Source organism: Miniopterus natalensis, chromosome 14 (genome assembly GCF_054644295.1).
Source record: "Miniopterus natalensis isolate mMinNat1 chromosome 14, mMinNat1.hap1, whole genome shotgun sequence".
NCBI classification, from domain to species: Eukaryota; Metazoa; Chordata; class Mammalia; order Chiroptera; family Miniopteridae; genus Miniopterus; species Miniopterus natalensis.
The window spans coordinates 19,151,741-19,167,970 of record NC_142094.1 but is presented as its reverse complement, the minus strand read 5'-3'; the positions used below and the strand labels follow the sequence as shown (position 1 = coordinate 19,167,970).

The 16,230-nt window shown below is 41.9% G+C and overlaps 1 protein-coding gene across 1 annotated transcript in view; it reads left to right on the top strand.

The window, feature by feature from the left end:
- The window catches only part of ADK (adenosine kinase), a 404,427-nt gene extending 388,696 nt beyond the window's left edge, over positions 1 to 15,731 (top strand). Inside the window, exon 11 of the mRNA XM_087824314.1 lies at positions 15,573 to 15,731. Coding sequence (XP_087680440.1) covers positions 15,573 to 15,604 — 32 coding nt within the window. The 3' untranslated portion in view covers positions 15,605 to 15,731. The remainder of the gene's footprint in view (positions 1 to 15,572) is intronic.
- The last annotated feature ends 499 nt before the right edge of the window (positions 15,732 to 16,230 follow it).

Sequence of the window (16,230 nt, the reverse complement as noted above, 5' to 3'; positions counted from 1 at the left end):
CTACAGAATGTATTTCTCTTAGATGATTAGAAGGGACACTAATAAATCTTCTCCTACTCTGTTTTTTTTGTAGGGTTTTTTTTTTAATGAGAAAATATCTTACCCTAAGACTATTGATCAAGTACCACTCACCAACTAGGCTTCTCATATAGTCACTGTTTATAGGAGGTTCCAGATTATTGGGTGGAACTTACATGCACACAGATCACATAACTTTCTCGCAATAAGAAACAGTCACTGGGATACGTACATTTTGTCCTCAAGCTCATGACATGCTTTTTTAGTTCTCTGTTTTGATGAAGGGCAAGGAAAAGTAATGGCTGGCCTACCAGACTGGCTGTCGGGGAAGCTGCCCCTGACTGGTTGTTAGACAGTCCCCGCCGTGGCCTGAGTTTTTCCGTCTTGAATGAGGAGTAGTTAACCGAGTCCCACTTCATAGCATTTTGCTTTAATAGATATTTGAGGGAGGACATGTAGCATCGGGGAAAATAATGAAGCTGTCAGGAAGACGTGGGTTCTGGCCCAAGGTAGGCTTCAAGTAGCTCTATGACCCTTACTCTATGTAGTTCACAAGATGTAAATAGTTGTGACATTCCTAGAGTATAGTGACATTGTGGACCAGTGGCTTTAACAAGGTTGCCTCCCTGTATATGGTTCTTACCTGAGGGTAACCGGAAAAACAAACCATGCGTTTCTGTGTCACAGATGCACAAATGAGGTGGGCACAGGAGACTGATACCTCTAGCAGGCCCAGGTGAGCTAGAGAGTCAAGACATTGAGGTCGTTTAGTCTCAGCAGGTGATCAAGGTTGCCAGAAAAAAAGAGGGTGGTACCAAGCTGGGTGCTCGAATATTAATATAGCAGAGTAGGAGAGAGAGAGAAAAGCAAGAGTGGCGATTGTGTTTTCTTCTCGTTTTTACGTCTCTCTTCATGATATGCACCTTGAGCACTGCTTTATTTCTTGGAAACTATCAGAGAAGAGTAAGACTTTCTTTCTAGATCAGGGTGAGGGAAATACATTCTTTATCTTTAAAAAAGTCCAAACAACCTTGACTAAAAGCTATTATTCTTACCCAATTTGGGGGAGCAAGCATTGTAATTTTTTTACTCTTTTCGAAACAGAGATGCATAATATAAAGATTGTTTTAGACATACACAAGCCTGCAAAGGAGGCATGTGTTTGGCTGGTAGTCTAAAAATACTGCCAGTGTTGAAATATAAAAATATGTCCATTTAATAATATTTCCACTTGGATAAAATAGGTTTAAAATGTAAACAACCTTTTATGATTCAGTAGTAGTTCTATGTTCAAGTCCTTGGCTTTGTGCCCCTTGGACAAGTTCTTGAACTGCTCTGAGCCTTGGTTTTCTCAACTGTAAAATGAGGGAAATATATCTACCTCCAGTGATATATGAGGGAGCATTAGGAGAATGTGTGAGTAAAAACAGCTTATATAAATAGTAAAATAAACTTAAATGTGAAATAGTTTGACATTTTACAAAGGCACCAAAGCAACCTAATAAGCAAAGTCTTTTCAATAGACAATGCTATAACAACTTGATATCTATGGGGGGGATGAACCTTTGACCCCTACCTCACAAATCAGAGGTGGATCTGGCCATAACATAAAAGCTAAACTATTATGCTTCTAGAATAAAACATAAGACAATATTTTCACAGCTTGGGGGTGGGCAAAAGTTTCTTAGAGAGGACTTTGATAGCACTAACCATGAAAGAAAAAATATTGATGAATTGAACTCCAAAAAAAGTAAAGGTTTTTGTTCATCAGGATATCACTAGGCATATGAATAAAGAAGCCATAGTCCAGGATAACATATGCACAACATACATATCTGACAAAGAACTTATAGCCAGGATGTACAGCAAATTCTCCACTTCATTGATAGCTTCTTGAAAGCTGCTACATGAACCAATTTTACCATAGGCTGATTGATCCACAGAAGCATACCTTAGGAACTTAACTGTTATTTATATCAGTCAGTCTATGGTAAAATCGTTAACGTAGCAGTTTCCAAGAACCTATCAACAACGTTAAGTGAGGACTTACTGTATTAAAAACTCCTACAACTCAGTAATGAAAAGACAAACAGATGACCTTACAAAAGAAAATATATGAATGGCCAATAGGCACATGATAAAGTATTCAGCACCGTTAGTCATGAGAGAAATGAGAGGCTACTGCCCTAGGATGACTGAGGTTTAAATGACAACACCGAACGTTGGATGGGAAGTGAAGCCGCCTTGCTAGTGGAAGTGTAAATGGAACAACCGCTTTGGAGGGAGGCCTGGAAGTTTCCTATAAAAATTAAACACATCTATTCTTTGATCCAGCCATTCCACTCCTGGTATTTACCCAAAGGAAATGAAAGCATATGTCCACCAGAAGACTTGTATTAGACTATTTATAGCACTGCTACTCAATGTTGCCAAAAACTGGAAACAGGGTTTGTGTAACAGTAGGAATATAGATTAAAACTGTGGTATAGTCAAACAATGGAATAATACTCAGCAAAAGAAATTAACTACTGGTGAAATAACATGAATCAATCTCAAAAACAGTTAACCGAGTGAAAGAAGCCAGGTATGAAAGAGTACAGGCCACAAGATTCCACATATATGAAGCTCTAGAACAGGCAAAACCATCTTACAGTGAAAACATCAGAACGAGGGCTGGCTCTGTGGGAGGGGGGTGGAAGCTGACTGGGAAGGGAAATGGGACTTTCTACAGTGACAGTGATGTTCCAGTCCTGAGAGAGCTTACCAGATGTATGACTTTGTCCAACCTCAGGGAATCGTTCACTTTAGTTGCGTGATTTTTTAAATCTCACACGCACAAAGAACCCTAAGCAAATATTGAACTCTAGTTAATGATGTGCAGACTGATAAAAATAAAGTGTATTGACGTCTTCAGCTTACAGGTAAGTGCATCAAAAATCAATGTGAAGATGAGTAGATACACGATGACCCAAACGTAGCCAACTGCCCATGGTAGGAGGCAGTCAGGAGATGGGTGTTGGCCGTGTGACGCTTTCCAACATTTCTGTCTGGCGGTTTTCCTCATGTTGGAAAAATATAAAGGACTTAATGAGGAAAACCTATTAAATTTGATTGATGGCAGCATCTCATGAAGGAAATAAAACAGATAACAGAAAAACCATATGTATCATTTACTTTGAAATGTAGTTTTGTTCATGAATTCCATAATAAAATTCGCCCACCTTGTGCTGCTGCGAGGTTTCTCGGCGCCACCACCGTCTCCAAGCTCTTCTGCGCGTGGAAGCCTCTCGTCCCCAATCTACCTGGCGGTTGGAACATTCATGAACCACCCCTGCAAACACCAGCCAGACCCCTGAACTCACTGACCACCTGAACCCCAACGACCAGTTCGCAGTCGCCACCCTACCCCATCGTTTCTCAGCACCGAGTCAGAGGACCGCCCTCCCTTGACACTGCTTTTCCCTTGACGCTCACAGCCGCTGTTCCTCCCCGTGTCCCCTTTGCAGCCTCTGCTTTAGGAACACTCCTGTGTCCTCAGTGTTTACAAGTCTTTTGTCACTCTGTACGCGCCTCCTCGGTGACCAGTTTGACTCCCACGATGAATCCATCTGTCACTCGATAACTCTCAAATCTCTGTTTCTAACCCTGATTCCCTCCTGAGCTTTAGGCTTGAAACCCACAGGTCAGCCTCTTGGGATATTCTGCAGGCACGCTGATCGTCAAAACACCCAGGGCCAATCTGTTCCTCCTACTTTTTCCGTCTCTATTAATAGAAATAATTTTTCCTGACCTTACCCCTTTCTCACCCATATAGCTAATCGATCACCATGTCCTCTCAGTTCTCTCTTAAATGTCCTCCCTGAGTCTTCCTCCCCTCGGGTGTAATTTAGACCTCCATCATCTCTAACTAGTTTCCCAGCTCTGGTTCTTCCCCTTCGCTGGTCAGTTCCCCCGGCGTGGGGCGCCTGCTAAGGTAGAAACACAGTCACGTTCCCCGGCCTGTTTAAATTCCTCAACCATCCACCCCTGAACACTTCTGCCACCCGGCACTCCCGCCCGAGCATACCTGATAACCATGCTCGTGCCTCTACCTAGATACCTGTTTTCCTTCTACAGCTACTCGTGTTTAAAGATTCAGTTCAAAGTCAAGCCCTTTAAAAAGGTTTCTCTAGACCTCCCAGGAAATCCTTTTCTCTCTCAAAAACCGCCGCATGTTTCCTCGGTGTAGCTTATGCGGCCACAATGCACCACATGGTACACGTCCTGTCTTAGAGATGCTGAATGTCCTTGCACGCGTCTCAGGATCTGAACTGAATCTGACTTAGGAATGGCAAGAATTTTAGCTGCCAGAACAGCTATAATTTTTCTTTTTTAAATAATGAGTCTTTATTTTTTTTTAAATCCTCACCAAGGATATTTTTTCCATTGCTTTTCAGAAAGAGAGGGAGAGAGAGAGAGAGGGAGAGAGAGAGAGAGAGAGAAATATCTACTGGTTGCCTCCTGCACGAGCCCTGACTGGGGCCAGGGATCGAGCCTGCAACCGGGGTACATACATGCCCTTGGCCGGAATCGAACCTGGGACCCTTCAGTCCTCAGGCCAATGCTCTAACGACTGAGCCAAACCAGTTAGGGCTATAATTTTTTGCATCACCTGACCTCTTTCTTCTCTGTTTTTGAAAGCGAGTCCCCTAACTGGGCAAGAGGGAAGGGTACCCAGGTTGCCACAGCTGGACCACCTACAATTCCCTCTCTAATCACATAGTCTCCATGCAAATAAATGAAATGTGATCGTGTGGTATAGCGTAGCTCTTATCCTTTGTGACTTAGGTCCTTTTTCAGCTCAGAGAAAGCTACAGTGTAGGGGACCTGCAGTTTGAGTGCTGGGCTTTAGTCTGATCCCTGAACTAACGCTGGCAAGGGGGAGAGTGATTCCGCCACCCTGAGCTGCCGTTCCTCCTCTTTAAAGTGATTGGCAGGAGGCGTTTGTAAAGGCTAGCACAGTGGCCCTGGCCAGCTAGATCAGTTGGTTAGAGCATCGTCCCGATACACCAAGGTTGCAGGTTCGATCTCTAGGCAGGGCACGTACAAGAAGCAACCAATCAATGTATAAATAAGTGGAGCACAAATCAATGTTTCTCCCTCTCTCTCCCTTCCTCTCTCAAATCAATAAATTTTTTTAAAACCCTAACACAATGTATAAATATGCATCAGTCATTCATGTATTCAACAAATATTCACTGACTGGCTCTGGCCAAAGTTGCTCAGTGGTTAGAGCATCGACCCTCCCACCAAAGGGTCGAGGGTTTGATTCCCCATCAAAGGCAAGTACCTGGGTTGCAGGTTCGTTCCCCAGCCCGGGTTGGGCCTGTATGGGAGGCAACCAGTCAATGTGTCTCACGTCGATGTTTCTCTCTCTCAATCTCTCTCTCTCTGCCCCTCCCTCCCACTCTCTGAAAAGCAATGGAAAAAATATCCTCGGGGGAGGATTAACAAAAAAACATATAGTCACTGACTACTTGTAAGTGTCAAGTAATGTGCTTCATGAAGGTATATAGCACTCAATAAAAATGTGAGTTTGTTTTCTTGCAAGTGTGTTTTGGATTTTCTAATGTTTTTAATATTCTATTTGGTTTTGTTTTTTATTAACCCTCCCCCGAGGATATTTTTCCATTGATTTTTAGAGAGAGTGGAAGGGAGGGAGGGTGGGGGAAAGAGGGAGAGAGAAAAACATCAATGTGAGAGAGACACACATCAATCAGTTACCTCCTGCATGCTCCCCGACTCGGGCCAGGGATTGAACCTGCAACCCAAGTATGTACCCTTGACCGGGAATTGAACCCTCAACCCTTTGGTGCAATGGCCAACACTCTAACCACTTAGCCACACCGGCCAGGGCTGTTTTTAATATTCTGTATAGGGCTGTTCCCTCCCCATCCTGTTCTCCCTGAGCCAAAATAATTTTTCTCTAAATTTCTCCTTTAAGGTCTGCTAAGTAGCATATAGTGATGGATAACCTGAGTTTTAAAGCCAGACTTTCAAGGTTTGAACCTTGGCTATGCTGCTTTTTATCTGTGAAACGTTGGGTAAGTTGCTTCTTGATGTTTTGCTATTTGCATTTTTAAAGCACGAGAATACCTACCCCATTAGGCTGTTGAAAGGAATAAAAGTGTGAATACATGTAAATCTTAAAATGTTACCTGGCATTAAGTAAAGTGTTTAAGAAGTGGTAGTTATTATTTGCTACCTACAGTTAGTCCATAGTATACTTAACCTTGTCATAAAAATTGATTCTAGCCCAAGTACATTAGATTAGAGACCTCATATCTCATTTATATTCCTTTAAATAACTTTGCTTGGAAATTTTCTGAGAGACCTCCACTTTCCAATATGGTATCTACTAGCCCCCCGTGGCTACTGAGCACTTGAAATGTGTGGCTAATTGGAAGAGTAGTATTCTAACTATAAAGTAAACCAGATTTTGAAGACTTACAGGAGAGACAGTGAAAATTACAGAGTAAAGAACACCAAAGCGTGCCCCTCTAAAAGAGCAACTAAAAACTGGCAAAAAGTGTTAGAACCAACTTTTTCGGAAGTCTTGTCAGTAATCTAAAGCTTGAAGCAACTTGGGAAGCATTTTTTAAAGAGAAACAGCTGCATCTTGATGAGAAAAGTGAGTTTCGTGACACTTTATTTTGCCCTAATCTCATCCCCACACTCCAAGGAATGCAAGAAACAAGAAAGCATGGCCCATACCTGGGGGAGAAAAAGAGCAACAATTATAAAACTGTCCAAGAGGAAACCCAGACATTGGACTTACTAGACAAAGACTATAAATCAGCCATTTTAAGTATGTTCAAAAAGCTAAAAACATATATGTCTAAAGAACTAAGGGACTCTAGAAAAATTAAAAATAGGAAGAACTCATGTACACAGACAACAGTGTGGTGATTGCTGGGGGTTATGGGGAGGTGGAGGAGGGTACAGGGAGGGTACATGGTGATAGACAGAGACTTGACTTGGGATGGTGAGCACACAACACAGTGTACAGATAATGTGTTGTAGAATTGTGCACCTGAAACCTATATAATTTTGTTAACCAGTGTCACCGAATAAATTCAATTTAAAAAAAAAACTAAGGGGAAAGCATTATGTCTCACCAAATAGAGAATATCAGTAAGAGTTAGAAAATATTTTTTAAAAATAGATGCACTGGAGTTGAAAATTACAGTAACTCGAATGAGAATATTTACTAGAGGAGCTCAGCAGCAGATTTGAACTGGCAGAAGAAATAATATGAAACCATGAAAATAGGTCAATAGAGACTATCTAACCTGAGGAACAGGAAAAATAAGAATGGTGACAAGTGAACAGAGCCTAAGAGAACCCTGGAATACCATCAAGGATACCAACATACACATAATAGAAATTCCAGAAGGAGAGAAGAGAAGGAAGCAGAAATCATGGCTGAAGATTCCCCAAGTTTGATGACAAACATTAATCTACAAACTCCAGTAAGACTGACAAACTCCAACTAAGATAAACTCAAGGAGATTCAGATCAAAACACATTAAATCAAACTGTCAAAAGACAAAGAATCTGAAAGGAGCAAGAGAAGCAACTCCTGACATACAAGGACTCCTTGAGAATAACAGCTGATTTCTGACCAACAGAAAACCAGTCACAGGCTGGGAGAAAATATTTGCAGAAAAATACATCTAATAAAAGACTGTCATGCAAAATATACAAAGAACTCTCAAAACTCAACAATAAGAAAACAATTTGATTTTTTGAAATGTGCGAAAGACCTGAACAGACGCCTCACTGAAGAAGTTATACAATTGAAAAAATAATTGTATGAAAAGATGCTTAATGTTATATGTCATTAGAAAATTTCAAATTAAAAAATAACTTCACACCTGTTATTGTGGCCAAAATTCAGAACATAAAGTGCTGGTGAGGATGTGGAGCACCAGGAACTCTTATTCATTGCTGATGGGCATGCCAAATGGTACAGCCACTTGGGAGGACAGTTTGGTACTTTCTTAGAAAATTAAACATACTCTTACCATGTGACCCAGCAATCACACTCCTTATATTTACACAGAGGCATTGAAAACTTATATCCATACAGAAACCCTACAGACAGATGTTTATAGCAGCTTTATTCGTAATTGCTAAAACTTGAAAGCAACCAAGATGTCTTTCATAGGTGAATGGTTAAATAAATTGTGATACATTCAGACAATGGAATATTGTTGAACACTGAAAAGAAATGAGCTATTAAGCCATGAAAAGACATGGAGAAACCTTAAATGCATATTACTAAGTGAAAGAAATCAATCTGAAAAGGCTACATACTATATGATTCTAACTATAACATTCTGGAAAAGGCAAAACTATGGAGACAGTGGTTGCCACAGGTTGTGGGGTTTCTGGGGGAGGGCTGAGAAGGCAGGGTACAGAGGATTTGAGGGGCAGTGAAACTGTTCTGTATAATACTGTAATAATGGATACATATAATATTTGTCCAAACTCATAGACTGTACAACACCAAGAGTGAATCCTAATGTTAACTATGGGTTTTGAGTGATAGTGATGCATTAATGTAGGTTCATCAGTTGTAGCAAGTGTACCCCTCTAATGAGAATGTCAATAATAGGGGAGGCTGTGCATGGAGGGGGGCAGGGAGTATATGGTAAGTTCATTCAATTTTGCTGTGAACCTAAAACTTCTCTAAAAAATAAAGTCTATTAAAAATAAAAAAGCTGTTGGATGATATATTCAAAGAATTCAACAAGAATATCCTTCAAAACTGATATTAGAAGATATTCTGGGTGAATCAGGGGTGAGTCGTGGGTAAGTGTGAAGGCCTAGGACATGACTGTCCACTACTGTAGACGCTATAAACACTGTACACTAAGGCTCCACTACATCTATGTTTTAAATATTTTTCTTTCTTCAATAATAATTAAAGCCTAGCTTACTGTAACTTCTTTATGAACTTTTTAATTTTTAAAACTTTTCAACTCTTTTGTAATAACACTTAGCTGAAAGTACAGACACTGTACAGCTGTACAAAAATATTTTCTTTATAGCCTTACTCTATAAACTTTTTTCTATTTAAAAACTTTTATTATCTTTTAAACTTTAGTATTAAAAACTAAGACAGTCACACACTTTATCCTAGGCCTGCACAGGGTCAGATCGTCGCTACCACTGTCTCCCGCGCCACATCTTGTCGCACTGGGAGGTCCTCAGGGGCAGTAGCAGGCATGGAGCTGCGTCTGTGATAACAGCGCCTTCTTCCGGACCCCTCCTGAAGGACCCGCCTGCGGCTCTTCTTGAGGAGGCGTCACTCTTTTCGGAAATATGTCCATGGTGGTTTGCTTGATTTCTTTTATCATAGATTTGCTTGTAAGCAGATAATGCACCAGGCACATTTCTTGATTAGTGAAAACCTTCCGGTGTTGGGGTCCATGTTTCAAATTGGGAGCTTACTGAGGTCTGTAAAGGTTTCTGCTCAACTTCACTGTGAAGTTTCTGGGGATTGTTCTTTTTTTTCCCTCCTGCAGTTTCCTTTTCTCTCCTCCTCTCAGCTGTGCCTGCCGGTCCGGTTCCAGCGACTCCTCATTAGTCACCTTTTCGGGGGCCAGCTCCGGGAGCTCCGCGACGTCAGCCTCACCCACGCCCAGGGCGGTTTTCTGCCATCTCAACCAAAGCCTTGTTGACTTTTGCAGCCTCTCATCCTTGGCAAATCTCTTGAAGTCAGGGGCAAACTTACTGAGTTTCTTCTTCCAGGTGCCGTTCCCACGCTCCTGGGACATCACCCCAAGCCCAAGCAAGGTTCTGGATACAGTCGTGGGTGCTGACCCTTCCCCAGGGGCAGCATCGCCTGGACAAAGGTCCTCCTCCGCTGATGGGCCCTCAGAGCTGCTGTAACTCCCATCCATTGGCTGGGTCACATGTTTGGGGAGAGACCCACCACTCTGATACTGGGATGAAGCTACCAAGAAAAGGGGGGTGTCCGGGAGCGTTACCAACAAAAAGCAAACTCTTGAAAGGCATCTTATTAACCTGACAGGAGCGCTTCTCCATCTCACCGACCTAGCGACTCGGAGCGCGTTTGGGAAGCGGAGGGGCCGTCCGTGCCCCTCACTGCCCGAGGCGCGGGGGCAGCGGGAGCCCCCTGCGGGCGCGAGGGCCCGGCTGCTCGGGGCCAGGTCCCCAAGGGTCGCTGCCCCAGCAAGGCTGCGGTCCTGTCCCTAAAAGCGTGACACCTGCCGCTGACTTGGCCTCCTTACAAAAGTCGTTTCATGCACCCATTTCCAGAATAGAGAGGTTGCATCCATGTGGAATATCTGCTCTGGCAAGTAATTTCCCTCCACAATCAGCTTATCTACAGTTTCCAAAAATTCTTCAGCTGCCTTCACATCAGCACTTGCAGACTCACCGCTCACTTTCAGGTCATGTGGTGGATAATGGCGGCTGAGTCACTGAGGCCACTCAGAGCCAGCGGTAAATTCAGCACTGTGGTCAGGCCCAGCCCTTTCTTTCAACATCACCAACTTTGCTGCAGCTGTGATCGCCCTGCTGCTGAGAGAGAGACGCTTCTGGGTGGGTCTTCGTGTCTGGCCTCCAATCCAGGTCATTAGAAGTTTCTCCGTGTCTGATGTAGCCCTTCTGGAATTTCTTTTAGTCTTGCCCTCAGTGAAGCAGATCTTTAACAGCTCCTGTCCCTTTGTTCTTGTTCGGCAAGATCGTAGTCGTGGTGGAATGGGACATACCTCGCTGGCGAGCGGTGACCACTGATTTTCCACCTTTGTAATCCTTAATCGCTCTTAGTTTTGTTTCCAGGTCAGTCACTGAACCTGGCCTCTTACTGGCAACATCAGCAGTGGTTTTGTGCACTTAGGGACATGATGAACAAACATAGGATTCAGTCAAGCCCAAGAAAATGATGTGATCAAGAGACGACGTACACACCAGATGTGGGAGGCTCCTGTCTGCGTAACAGCATGCTGTTTACAGCAAAGGTTTTTTTATAACTGGAAAGAGCACACTCTAAAATAATGATACAAAGTATAGTATATAAGTGCTCCATTCAAAAGACATAGGGTAGCTGAATGGATTAAAAAACAAGCCTAGGTGACACTTCAGATCAAAAAACACACAGAGACAAAGTAAATGGATGGAAAAAGATATTTCATGAAAATTGAACTGGAAAAAAAAAAAAACTGGGATAGCAATACTTATACCAGACAAAATAGACTTTAAAACAAAAGCTGTAACAAGAGACAAATAAGGACCCAGCAATTCCACTTCTGGGTGCTTCCCCCGAGAAAATGAAACACTAATTCAAAAAGGCCCATCGCAGCGTTGCTTACAGCCATGATATGGAAGCAAACTAGGTGTCCATCGATAACGGATGGACAAGGAAGCGGTGGCAGGCACACACGCGCGCGCGCACACACACACACACACACACACAGGAGTATTAGTCACGAACAAGAATGAAAACTTGCCCTTTGCGACAATATGGATAAACCTAGAGGATATGATGCTAAGTGAAATAAGTCAGAGAAAGACAAATACTGTATCATTTCACTTATATGTGGAATCTAAAAAACTAAACAAATGAACAAACAAAACAAGACAAACAGACCCATGGGTACAGAAAACCAGCTGATAGTTGCGGAGGGTCGGGCAGTAGGAAGGTGGCAAAACTGAAGGGGGTTAAGAGGCACAAACGTAAGCAACGGGAATAGAAAGTACAGCAGAGGGAAGACACTCCCCATTTTTCCTATTATCTCCCCTCAGCCCTAAGCAACCACCAATCTACTTTTTGTCTAAATCTATAAATCTGTCTTCAGATTTATTTATTCTGAACATTTGGTATAAACAGAATTATATAATGTTCCTTTTCCTGTGACTGCCTTCTTTCCCTTAGCATAATTTTTCAAGAGTCATCTACACTGCAGCATGCGTCAGGACTCCGTTTCTTTCCATTGTCAAATATATTGCACCATAAGGATATATCAAAATGTGTTCATTCATCGGCTGATGGGCACTGGGGTCGCTCCCCCTTTTTGCCTTCTATAAATAATGCTGCTGTAGACATTTGTGCACACATGTTGTGTGGACATATGTTTTTGTTTCTCTTGGGTAGCTATGCAGGAGTGGAATCATTGGGTCATATGTAAACTCTATGTTTTACTTTTTAAGGAACTGCAATGCTATTTTCCAAAACAGCCACAAAATTTTACGTTCCCACTAAAAGTGTATTAAGGTTCCAATGTCTCCACATCCCTGCCAACACTTGTTATTGCTTGTCTTTTTTTTTATATCCATCTTAGTGAATGTGAAGTGGTATCTTATGTTTTTCAAAATTGTGGTAACGTAAAATATAACATAAAATTTACATATAAAATATACCATTTTAAGTATACAATTTAGTGGCACCAATTACAATCACAGTGTTGTACAACCATCACCACTATTTCCAAAACTTTTTCATCACCCCCGCAGAAGCTCTATACACATTAAGCAATGAAACCCCATATCCTCACTCCCAGCCCCTGGTAACCCCTAATCTACTCTCTGTGGCTAGTAATTTGCCCATTCTAGATATTTCATTTATGTGGAACCAAACATTATTTTTCCTTTTGCCTCTAGCTTACTTTACTTAGCATGATGTTTTCAAAGTTTGCCCACAGTACAGCATCTACCAGAATGTAATTTATAAATAGACAGAAATGTGAACACATGCTTCACCAAATAAGCACATGCAAAGATGCTTAGCATCATTGGTCATTAAAAAATGCAAATTAAAATCACACTGGTTAGAATCAATGGGATTTTGAAAACTGACCATATCAAGCATAGGCGAGGATATGGAGGAACAGTACCTCTCGTATACACCTTGTGGGAATATAAAATGGTCCAACCACTTTGGAAAGAATAAATATATACCTACCACATAATCCAAACATTCCATTCAGGTACTTACCCAAGAAATGTGAAAGCACACAGCCATACGCAGACTTGTACAAGAATGTTCATGGCATCTTTATTTGTAATAGCCCTAACCTGGAAATATCCCAAATATCAAGAGCGAGTGAACAAACCAATTGAGGTATTGCATACAATGGAATACTAGTCACCAACGAAAAAGGATGAGTGAGTCACTGATGTGTCTGACAACACGGATGAATCTTAAAATAATTATGCTCAGTGAAACAAAAGACAAAACAGAATACCTACTGTGGGATTCCATTTGTGTAAAGTTCCAGAAAATGCAAAGTAAATCATAGTGACCGAAAGCAGACCAGCGTGTTCTTTGGAATAGTAGTGTGATGGAGTGGGGGAAAGAATGGATTTCAAAGAGGCACGAGGGAAATTTTGGAGTGACTTCACATAGGTCAAAACCTACCAAATCTCATGCTCTATATATGTATATGTCATTGTATATCAATAATAGCTCAATAAAGCTATTTTAACTTACATATGTGTTTATAATATAAAATGGTACAGCCTTTTTGACACGTGGATGAGCAGTTCCTCAAAACACTAAATGTGGAATTATCATCTAATCCAGCAATTCTACTTTTCCATATCTACCCAAGAGAAATGAATTCATATGACCGCACAAAGAAACTTGTGCATAAATCTCTACAGCAGCATTATTCATAATAGCCAAAAATCAGAAGCGACTCAGACTTCCATCAACTGATGAGTGGATAAACAAATATGCTGTGTCTGTAGAATGGAATATCAGTCACCAGTGAAAAGGAATCCTGTGCTACTGATACATGCTGCAACACGAATGAACATCCGAAGTGTTGTGCTAAGTGAAAGAGCCATCACAAAACACCACTTACATGATTCCACTCATAGAACACGCCCCAAGCAGGAAAACCGGTAGAGACAGAAAGTAGATTAGCGCTTGCCCAGGCCTGGGGCGGGGGGGGTGGGGGGGCGAATGCAAAATGACTGCTTATGGTACAAGCTTTCTTCTGGGGGTGATGAAAAAGTTCTAAAATTAGGTTATGGCAATCAATGGTTGTACAACTCTGTAAATATACTACAACACATCAAATCATATGCTTTAAACAGACAAACTTTATGGTGTGTAAATTATAGGTCAAAAAAGCTGTTAAAATTACATATGTGGCTGGCACTGTATTCCTGTTGGACGGCGCTGTTCCAGAGACACACAGCTGGTGCAACCGAGGGCCCAGAGGTACGCTCGTGAGATGCCTGCCCTGCACGTAGCAAGTGCCCACGGATATTCCCTCGTCGTTAACATAGGGCAAATGTCACAACCGATAAAAATATATTAGAGGTAGTTTTCCACCCCAGGACTTTTTTTAAACTATCATGCATAAAAGATTTCAAATAGTTCATTTACATTTGCTAACAATTAATTAAATTCTCTAAAGTTAGCTTAAATACACAAGTTACCTTCAAGTCTTGGGTAGTTTTTGCTTTTAAAGGTTTTGCTGTGATCGTTAAGGATACCATCCCCAACTCTGCCCCGTTTACAGCAGGAAACATGCATCGTAAGTAGAATAGAACCCGATCTAACCCATCAGTACAATATATTAAAATAATAATATTCCGTTACCAAGCAGGATTTGGCCCTGAAACACAAGGATGCTCAATATTTTAGAATTTATTAATACTCTGTCCAGACTCTGTCTCTTTGTCCACTAGCACAGTCCTGATGTCTAGCACACGGTAAATAAGTATTTGCTGGGTGACTAAATGAATATCCACTGTCAACATTCCACCTGAAAAGAAAATGAGAAGAAAAAGATACCGTTCGAGCAGCAATCACAGCAACTTTATTTAAATACATAAAAGTGTGGATGTGTGTGTGTGTGCAGGTATATGTATTACCCAGGAATAAACTTTTTAAAATGTGTGAAGATCCACATGAAGGAAAGGGCAAAATTTTACCAAGGTACATAAAAGAAGGTAAATACATGTGCGACGTGACTGTAGGCAACAGGACTGTGTTGTATACGTAACATTTGCTGAGAGGGTAGCTCTCTAGTGTTCTCACCACAAGAAGAAAAGAGAAAGATAAGTCTGTGAAGTGATGGACGTGGTCATCGCCTTGACTGGGGTGATTATTTCACAATTATCTATAGCGAGTCATCAGGTTGTACTCCTTACATATATACAATTTGTTTTAATATGTCTTTATTGATTTCAGAAAGAGGAAGGGAGAGAGAGATAGAAACATCAATGATGAGAGAGTCACTGATCGGCTGCCTCCTGCACGCCCCCAACTGGGGATCGAGCCCACAGCCCGGGCCTGTGCCCTGCCCGGGAATCGAACCGCGATCTCCTGGATCCTAGGTCGATGTCCCCCCGCTGAGCCACATCTGACGGGCTATACAATTTTTAATTATCATTCTACCTCAATAAAGCTGGAAAAATAAATATATATATTTCTAAATGTTTCTGAAAACAAAAAATAAAACACATTGTAGTTTGGTTTGTTTCAAAATAAACATCCCTGGATTTAAAAAAAAATTTTTTTAATGCAGGCTTCTGTCTTCTACGCAAGACGGCAGTGTAAAAGCCGTGCTCACCTGCTCCCACAGCCACAGCAGAATTACAGCTACACAACTGAACAACCGTCCCTGAGAACCGCCTGGCGTCCCGCCGAACAGAAACGCTATAACTAAGGACATGAAGCAGCCAGGTGGACCCGGGTAGGAGGGGCAGAGATGCTGACCAGGCTGGGCTCACACCGTGTGGCGGTTAAATTGGGGGGATAGCTCAGCTGAGGGGTCCCCCCTGAGGATCCGGGGTTCCCAGCCCAGGGCTCCAGTGCTGGGAAGAGAATCTGAAGCCAGTATTACAAGAAATGTTAAAGGGACTTTTTTAAGAAGGTAAAAAATGTGAATAATAAGATGGCAACAACTACGTATCTATCAGCAGTTGCTTTAAATGTAAGGGGTTGGATGCTCCAATCAAAAGACAATAGGGAGGCTGAGTGGGTAAGAAAACAGGGCCCTACACATGCTGCCCCAAGACTCACTCCAGATCAAAGGACATTCACGGGCTGGAAATAAAGGGATGGAAACAGGTAGTTCATAAAAACGGAAACCAAACAAAACACAAAGCTGGGGGAGCAACACTCACACCACACAAAATGGGCTTTAAAACAAGACAAGGGAGGGCGCAGCAGCTCACGTCTGG